The sequence below is a fragment of the Nelusetta ayraudi genome, unplaced genomic scaffold (assembly GCF_046127955.1).
Source record: "Nelusetta ayraudi isolate G7.1 ecotype Tasmania unplaced genomic scaffold, CSIRO-AGI_Nayr_v1 ptg000018l, whole genome shotgun sequence".
Classification (NCBI taxonomy): Eukaryota; Metazoa; Chordata; class Actinopteri; order Tetraodontiformes; family Monacanthidae; genus Nelusetta; species Nelusetta ayraudi.
The window spans coordinates 360096-369255 of record NW_027466068.1 but is presented as its reverse complement, the minus strand read 5'-3'; the positions used below and the strand labels follow the sequence as shown (position 1 = coordinate 369255).

At 48.2% G+C, this 9160-nt stretch overlaps 1 protein-coding gene across 5 annotated transcripts; it reads left to right on the top strand.

Moving 5' to 3' along the window:
- Positions 1 to 968: 968 nt before the first annotated feature.
- On the top strand, positions 969 to 7592 carry ddx31 (DEAD (Asp-Glu-Ala-Asp) box polypeptide 31). 5 transcript variants are annotated; one of them, XM_076025495.1, is made up of 21 exons: positions 969 to 1065; positions 1848 to 1926; positions 2027 to 2122; positions 2219 to 2319; positions 2398 to 2473; positions 2550 to 2593; positions 2668 to 2738; positions 2870 to 2979; positions 3204 to 3245; positions 3335 to 3399; positions 3556 to 3675; positions 4002 to 4108; positions 4186 to 4400; positions 4474 to 4626; positions 4725 to 4784; positions 4922 to 4972; positions 5263 to 5402; positions 5499 to 5583; positions 5663 to 5774; positions 6152 to 6383; positions 6782 to 7592. In XM_076025495.1, exons 2-21 carry the CDS (start codon positions 1864 to 1866, stop codon positions 6915 to 6917), a joined length of 2079 nt encoding a protein of 692 aa, XP_075881610.1. In that variant the 5' UTR covers positions 969 to 1065; positions 1848 to 1863; the 3' UTR covers positions 6918 to 7592. The 5 variants fall into 5 exon arrangements, with proteins under 5 accessions (XP_075881610.1, XP_075881607.1, XP_075881611.1 ...); XM_076025492.1 differs by having other exon boundaries at positions 2024 to 2122; XM_076025496.1 differs by lacking the exon at positions 969 to 1065 and adding an exon at positions 1302 to 1550.
- Positions 7593 to 9160: the final 1568 nt, after the last annotated feature.

The window sequence follows — 9160 nt, the reverse complement described above, 5'->3', positions numbered from 1 at the left end:
TCTGCCTGTCTGTCTCTCTGTTTGTCAGCAGCTGAATCGTCTCCAAAACTTTCTGTCCATTTATCACATTGTCTGTTTGTCTGTCCCTCAGTTTATGCCTGTCTCTCTTTCTTGACACGTCTGTCTGTCTGTCTGTCTGTCTGTTTGTCTGTCTGTCTGTCAGCCAGCGTTTGACAGCCACTGACGTCCCCATCACGGCGCCTCTCATCTCGCAGCTCCTCGTTTACTCGGGGCCTTCATGTTAAAATATCCCACTTTGCTCTCAGATGATTGAGAGTCTCTCCGTCACTCAGACACTCTGCCGACGCTTCAAAGTGCTGATTTTGGTAAATGACTATAATTAATCCTCTTGAGCGCCGGTTTGAGTCCCAGCGGTGCCGGACTCGCTGCCTTGATTGACGGCTCTATTTTTAAAAAAAAGTCTTCCCGTCGACAACAGGAAGCGGAGCGGGGAAGGAAATGCGACGTGACGGTCGCTGATGTGAAGACAGACAGTTTGTCTCCAGCGCCGAATTAAACGGAGTCACCGAGCAAGGCAGCAAGATCCAATTTCTTCTGGATCTGGAGTTCTGTCCTGGAGACGATGGTCTTCACGATTTCAGAGTCTGTTGGACTCACTGGAACCCAGATATCAGAATCAGACAGACAGGCTGCTGGCTGTCTGTCTGATTCTGATGTCCAAAGGTCCGAGGGTTCCTGAATGTGACCTGCGTTTAAAAATGGTCGCCTTATTTCTGAAAATTTCAGATTAAAAGTCATTTGAACCAACCATAGTTTGTTTTTTGTTTTTTTTAGTTTTCAACGGTAATGTAAAAAAAAAAAAAAAAAAAGTACTTGAAACTATACTGTAAAAATAATTTGTTTTTCTTTTTTTAATGTTCCGCATTTCAAGCAAGGCACAGGGTTTGAAATATTCAAAAAGATAAAAACTATTTAAAAAAAAACAAAAAAAACGCACTGTATTCAAACTACTGCGTCCACCCGCACCGTCAGCTGTGAACGGGGCGGAGCGTCATTGACGTAACCGGAAGAAGTTTCCCCACGCGCACCAGGGAGAGTCTCGCGGTGAGTTTAAACGTTTAATAATTTTAATGTGATTCTAACGTATTTATTAGACACGTTGTCTCGTTGACGCCGAAAACTGTTTGCCGGAAGTGGTTGCTGTTAGCAAGAGTTTAGCATTAGCTAGTGCGCTACGTCTGTACCTCGGCGAAACACACACACGCACGTGTCCGCAGGGTGTGCGTGTTTTAGATTGTTGTTATTATATCTACTTTTGAACGTCCTCTGTGTTCTCCCGACACATTTTTTGGTAGTTTATGGTTAGTCCGTGCGTTGTAAGTGAAGCTAGCGCTGCTAAATTGCTAGTGGTTAAAGGGACTCACCAATCGGGCCGAACTCCATTACGAAGTTCGGCCGGTTTAAAGTTTGGCTACTTGCTAGAGTCAAAAAGTGTTGCCAGCGGTCTTCACTGGGACACTGTCAAGACACCACAGCTTCCGGTTGTCTGTTCGGCTTTCGTTTAAATGAACCAAACATCTTCGGTCTTTGTGTCTTAGTAGGTTTTCCATTAACACCATGATTCACTGTTGTGTTTCCAGCAACTATCCTTTTGCACGTAAACAGAGCAGATAGGTAGATGTACTTTATTGATCCCAAATTGGTAAACTACACTGTAGCAGCACTAAAAAGAAGTACTAAAAATAAACTATACTGTAGTTGCATGTACAACAACAGCCAAAGCAGATGTGCAACAGACAGTCAGAGGCAATGATAAGCAAAGTGGGTGTTTACATGTTTGCTTCTCAAACTCTGTGGTTTGACCGTCTCCTCCTCTTCTGCATTAGGTGTTGTGTCGTGTTGATGATGTCATTACCGGAGGAGCTGCCATCACCTGCTAAGAAACAGAAAAATGTGCAACAAAAGGTAAGCATCAGTCCTGATGTGGTTGATGGGAAGCTGTACTTGAACGCAGCTCTGAAGGTCAGAGACTGGCTCTGTAGCTGTGCCTGTGTTTTTCCAGAAGAAACAGAGAGCGGAAAAGAGGCGGGCCGACTCCTCCTCCGAGGAGAGGAGCTCCTTCAAACAAAGGAGGCTGGAGGAGGTGCAGACTGGTGCTCAGGTAAACTCAACATTCAGCTGTGAAGAAGTCAAAACATTAACAGTGAAATTCCCGTTATAAATCTATGGGTTTTTTTGTATTACTGATTGCACACAGGCAGACAGGAGGACGCCGCTACGCAAGTCAGACGCAGGAAAGGGCGGCATTAAGACTTCCTCTCTGTTCAAACACAACCCAGAGATCCCAGAGATCCACAGGTAGGAACCTGCTCCTCCACGAGTCTGAGAGCTTTGCACTCCAAGCCCTGACGTCTTCCTCCCCTCTGCCCCCCCCAGTGCTGCCGTGTCCCAGGTAAAGGAGAAGATCTTCACCAGCGACTCCTTCTCAGACATGGATCTGCACCCACACCTGGTACCGCCCACTCCCACATGCACTCCCACCCTCACTCTGACAGACACTGAATGTTTGAACGTGATCTGTCCACCAGGTAGCGACACTGAATAAGGTCCTGAACGTGTCTACAGTAACCAGGTGAGTCAAGGGGAGAGAGTGGTGGGATTGAGACTGGGCCTAGATGTTGACCGTGTGTGTGTGTGTGTGTTTAGTGTCCAGAAACAGACAATCCCAGCTCTCCTGGCTGGACGAGATGCCGTTGTTCGCTCTCAGACAGGTTCAGGTGAGACGCCACCGCTCACTGCGTTACTACGCGAACCTCAGAACTCATTGGTTTATTGGTTTTCCTTCTACTGAGGTGTGAATGTGTGACTCTGCACTCTCTACTCTCTCTCTCTCTCTCTCTCTCTGCAGGTAAGACTCTGTCCTACGGTGTCCCCGTGGTCCAGAGTCTCCAGGCGGTGCAGCCGAAGGTCAGCCGCTCCGACGGCCCTCTGGCAGTCGTCATCGTTCCCACCAGAGAGGTTTGTCTTGGTTTGATACCTCTGTGTTTTCATCAGTCAGGGTAGAACAAAGCTCTGCCAGTGAATGTAACTGTGTGTCAACATTGAGCAGTCTGTCAAATGTTTTGAAATAGTTTCAAATTGACCATCACTTGGTGTAGATCGTATGCCCTGTTTTATGCCTATCCACCAGGGGGCGAAGCCAACGTTTGGAAATAAATCATTTCTCACTCGTTCTCTCTCAGCTCGCCCAGCAGACGTTTCAGATATTCCAGAAGCTTGTGAAGGTAACGCACGTGTAAAAAAAAAAAAAAAAAAACCCTTGTGGTGCAAAACAGGAAGTACAACTGACTAACTGCTGTTTGTGGACCCACAGCCGTTCACCTGGATCGTTCCTGGAGTCCTGATGGGAGGAGAGAAGAGGAAAGCGGAGAAGGCCAGGTGCTCGCCATCGTCCTCCTCGCCACCAAGCCCTCGTCCTTGACTTGGGATCTCCTTTCAAAAGCCTCAGGAGGGGAGCTCCGCTGGCTCCCCCTGCAGGCCGCTCAGGTTATTACGGAAAAGTGCGCTGACTATCTTGTCACCGTCTCCTCTTAGGTTGCGTAAAGGCATCAACATCCTGGTGTCCACGCCGGGCCGCCTGGTGGACCACATCAGGAACACGCTGAGCATTGCCTTCAGCGCCCTCCGCTGGCTGGTGCTGGACGAGGCCGATCGGTGAGTTTTTACAAGTAATCAAAAAGTAAAAAGTAAACGAACAAAAGCAAAGTAATTCTCTTCAATCTCTGGGGAGGAGATTTTAGAAGGATTGCAGTTTATGCTCTTCACACTATTCAATGGAAACACCTGCTAACCGCAGTTATGCTTTGTCGAAATTGTAGAAATATCGCTTTTATTTTTTTATTTTGTATTTTGTGAAAAACGCTGTTTGTCATCCTCTAATGCACAAGATTGAATGTGTGTGTGTGTGTGTGTGTGTGTGTGTGTGTGTGTGTGTGTGTGTGTGTGTGTGTGTGTGTGTGTGTGTGTGTGTGTGTGTGTAGGACGTTGGATCTGGGTTTCGAGAAGGATCTGACCTTCATATTAAACAGTATGAACTCGGCCGGGTCGAGCAGACAGAACGTCCTCCTGTCTGCGACTCTCACACATGGTAAACACACACACACACACACACACACACACACACATTGCCCTCGGCCTCTGAAGGCGCCCCCTGCTGTTCCCCAGGTGTGACTCGGCTCGCAGACATCTGTCTCAAGGACCCGGTCACCATCCATGTGTCTGGTGGCTCTGCCCCCTCCATCCCGGCGCTGGGACCCCTCGCGGCCGAAGACCAATCGGAGAGCTTCGCCGTCCCGGAGGCTCTGCAGCAGTTTGTGGTGTCCGTTCCCAGCAAGGTCCGACTGGTGTGTCTGGCGGCCTTCATCCTGGACAAGTGCAAGGTGAGGATGTCGTCGCGTCCTCGCTTCCTTCAGCTTCCCGTCGGAACCTGACCCAACCGTCTGTGTGCTTCAGTTCTCCCAGAACAACAAAGTCATCGTCTTCGCCTCCAGCTGCGAGGCCGTTGAGTTCCTCCACTCCCTCTTCACCGCCGTCCTCTCCAAGGCCTCGGCCAATCGGAAGCCTCCGCTCGACTTCCTGCGTCTCCACGGCAACATGAAGCAGGAGGTAAGACGGCCGGAGACGCCGGGTCGCGTCAGCGCTCTGGGTTCGCAGATGGTTTCACACCGAGTGGGGGGGGTGGTGTTTGTGTTCTTCCTCGGCAGGAGCGCACCGGCGTCTTCCAGCAGTTCTCAGAGTGTCGCTGCGGAGTCCTGCTGTGCACGGTCAGTGTGGCTGCACCGACACAATCAGGCTACACATGTCACAAGGTGTGTTATGACACTGTGTGTGTGTGTGTGTGTGTGTGTGTGTGTGTGTGTGTGTGTGTGTGTGTGTGTGTGTGTGTGTGTGTGTGTTTCAGGACGTGGCGGCCCGAGGCCTGGACCTGCCGCAGGTCACCTGGATCGTCCAGGTAATGACGCAACCCTTCAAAAACACAAACAAACACAGAGCAGCCTGGGCATTCTGGGTGGCTCGCCCCCTAGTGGCTGGTTGCAACACAGCAACCATTAGAACTATATACAGTCACATGAGTTTGAGTTCAGGTGTCTTTATGATCCTTTTTTTTTTTTTTTGCTTAATGTCAAAGATCAAAGCTATAAAAATTGGATTAACAGCTCAACAGCCTCTTCCTGTTTGAGCATGTGGGCGGGGCCTAACCCTCCTTTTCTTTTCTTTTTTTTCAAATTCAATTTCCTGCAGTACACGCCCCCGGCCACTGTGGCGGAGTACGTCCACAGGGTGGGCCGGACGGCTCGTATCGGCGGCAGAGGGAGCAGCCTCCTCTTCCTCACGCCTGCCGAGACCGCCTTCATCAGCGAGCTGGCCAATCACAACATCAGGTGCGCCGCCCGCCCACCGACCAACTGACAGCCAATCACTGGCCGGTTCAGGAGTCCCTCTGTGGTTTTTAATGTCGTCCTCTGTCATTGGTCCAGCCTGTCGGAGATGAAGCTGCAGGACATCCTGTCCAGCCTGATGATGGACGACGCCTACAAGGGGCGGGGCAAGTACCACAGCAAGGTGCGACTCTGCAGCGAGTGACGATGATGCTCTCCGGGCCCGGTGTGGAGTGACTCCAAGTCTGCGTGCTGTCCCTCAGAGTTCCCACAGAGCTCTGGAGCAGGAGACCCGGGAGCGAGCCACCGTCCTGCAGACGGACTTCGAGAACTTCGTCCACGCCGACGCTCAGTCCGTTCAAAACGCCAAGAAAGGTACGTCCGAGGTGGGCGGGGCACGGGAGCTATACTGCGTCTAGCCAAGAGGGGGCGCCTCCGGCGTTTGCTCTGTGCAGCCTGTTCCACCAAGCATGTTTCCGACCCAGGAAGCTTTGTGTGTATTTAAAGAAAACAACATTTTTTTGCTTGTCCAAACTGTGACGAATCCGCCGTGTTTTCCCATCATTGACTTCCTGTCCTGACGATTCCACCTGCTGCCATTGACACAGTCGCCAGCCGTGAAGCTGCATGTTTTTCCCAAAGCAGTGCAGTTTCACGCTTTGGGAACGCCGAGGTCGTTCTGCTGATCTTTGCTCTTTTTTTCTTTTTCTTTTTTTTTTACCCGTCTCTCTTGATGGCTGTGATGTCACCAGCGCTGCAGTCCTTCCTGCGGGCCTACACCACCTACCCCGCCCACCTCAAGCACGTCTTCCACATCCGCTCGCTGCACCTGGGACACACGGCCAAGAGCTTCGGCCTCAGGGACGCCCCGCAGGGCCTGAGCGCCACCAAGAGCCCCAGTAAGGGCAAGAAGCAGAGCCGCCATGCAGCCAAGGGCCAGAAGGAGGCGCAGCTCAGCCGGACCGATGCACAGGGGAAAAAGAGGTAGGAGGGGCCTGTTCCCCGTGTGTGTGTGTGTGTGTGTGTGTGTGTGTGTGTGTGTGTGTGTGTGTGTGTGTGTGTGTGTGTGTGTGTGTGTGTGTGTGTGTGTGTGTGTGTGTGTGTGTGTGTGTGTGTGAGAGACAGCAGTCAATTCTGCTCATTAATTCACCTCATGCTGAGATGACTGACAGCCTCGCACACACACAGACAAACAGCTATGCTATACATATTTAAAACTACAGTTTGTGTGTGTGTGTGTTGTTTCTTAACACAACCGTCCATCATGTATTTATTGTTTCATCAAGACTGTAGCAGGAAGTAGCAGTCGGCTGAGCATTCCTAGACTTCTTTCTGAACGTTTGCTTGAGGAGTGACCTTCTTGTCGTTGTTTCCAACCTCAGGTTCCTTCAGGGTCAGAGGGAACTCGGCCTGTTGCGTTCCGAGTTCTCCAGTGGTTTGCAAGGCCAACAGTCCAAGAAGAAGAAGAAGAAGAAGAAGAAGGTGACTGGAGAGGAGGAAGAGGAGGAAGAGTTGTGAGGAGGTGACGATGACAACTCACTGTCAGGTTGACATGATGGACATTTAGACATGTGACTGATGACTCTGTGAAGTCCTGGACAGGAAGTCCCAGAATTGCCCTCCATGGCCAAACGGGAGATCATAAATTAACACAATCGAGAGGAAAACGGGAGCTGTTAGCTTGTTCAGCTAACAATAGCGGTCGCAGCTAAAATCGGTAATTAGTGACATCGCAGCAGTCATTTACAGAGAGAATTTCCAGTTAGCGTAAATCTAACGTCTCCACAGTGAAAACATCTGTTAGCTTTTTGGCTAACTTTTAACTGAATTAATAACTGCCAGTTCTGCTAACATTCAACTCGAGAAACAATGCAGTTAGCCTGCTACCTTTGTACCATTACATATCGGTTGTGATTCTGCTGCCTTTTTATTACTATACAAAATTTTTGCTGCTGCAAACTTTTTACAGTCGGGAAGTTCATTTGTCTTTCAGCAGCTTTACAGTTAGGAAACTAACACAAAGTTCAGTTTACATCTAGCAGGAGAGAAGCAGCCTGTTAAGCGAACACGAGTTAGCATTTTGCTAAGTGTAGTTGCTGAAAATGAAATGGATGTTGGTTGCCATGAAAGGGTCATTTTCTAAAGCTCCTCTGAAAAAAAAAAAAAATCTAAAATAAATTATTTTGGGATGTCGTCAATGCGTAAATGTTTTGCTTTCATGTGTCTGCATGCTCTGACGTTGGAGTTCCCCGGTGAAAGTGCGTCTGCAGTCGGTCACCGCAGGTGCAACAAAGCAGCTGCGGTGTGTTTGTGCGTTGCTGCGCCGCTCTAATGGTCAAAACTCGCCGCTGCGTATCAAAACAAACCGGGATGATGAATAAGTAAAGACGCGTAAAAGTCCAGGCGAATTGTAAAACTTGAGTTTTGAGTGTTTTTTTTTTTTTTTTACTTGCTGCCTTTTAACCGCATCAATATTTCAGGAAGTGTCTTAACGGCCGAATCTCTCCGTTTCCTCCTGGCGTTGACGGAGACGTCTGTCCAACTGAAATTCCATCCAAGTTCCAACTGAGCTTTCTCCCGTATCACTGCTGCTTTAGACCCTTTTCAAAAAATTAGAATACCATGGAAAAGTTCATTTATTTCCATAATTCCATTCAAAAAATCAAACTTTCACAGATTATAGATTCAGGGCCCACAATTTAAGTGATTTCAAGTATGTATTTGTTTATTTTCACATCATTTGGGCTTCCAGCTCATAAAACCCACGAAAACAGGATTTCAAAAAATTAGAATACTGTGAAGAAATCAGCCCGGATTTTGCAGGGCATGGATTTTTTGAAGTGTCAACTACTAAACTCAAAGCACCTGCGCAGGTTTCCCCAGGTGCCATTAAATTGCTTCAGTTCGGTTCAACATGGGGAAGACTGCACACTTGAAAATGAACTTTTCCATGATATTCAAATTTTTTGAAAAGGGTCTGTATTTGTAATTTTGGGATTATGACTCGACACACAAACAGGTGAGGGTGTTTTTTTTTTTTTTTTAAACCTAGAACTTTATTGAAAATGATTCAAAGAGAGAACAGAGGTTTTTGGAATCGGTGCAGTAATTGACACACTTGTGTAAACGTTGCGTTCTCAGCAGCAACTCGAGGACCCAAAACAGACAAAAAGATTCTTTTTTTTTCAAGGCATGTTGGAGAAAACCCGAGATGTTTAGAAAACAAGAAAAGTTCTCTGATTTGCCCTGATGATGCAGAAAAAAGGGCTCAGGTTCATAAAAACTATTTACAGGGGGGAAAAACGGATCAGGTTCTGTTTCAATCCAACCGGAACTCGTTGGCGCTTTAATTTAAAGGTGGAATTGTTGGAAGAAAAAAAAAAACCTGAGATAAGTCACATGATCAGTCGCGTCATATTTCAGTATCAAATCGAGCAACAGAGTCAAAGATGAAGTTGTTTGCATATTATTTGAGTGATGGAAAGAAATGCAGGTAAAAAAGTGTGAGCAGGCCAGTCTGCTGCTCCTGCTGCTCCTGCTTGGCTTCCTGGAAATATTCTGTCCAATCAGGAGCCACAAACTCGACCTCTGCATCCAGATTGGGAGTCCTTGCATCAAACGCTCGAGAGCGTCACCTCCTGGCCAGCAGCCACTTCAAATCCCAGGAGTTCATCCCCCCCAAACAATCTCTCATATTCCTTCAGGTATTTATTTGTAGTTTTTTTTTTTTTGTTGTTGTTGTTGTTGTTGGTTGCACACTG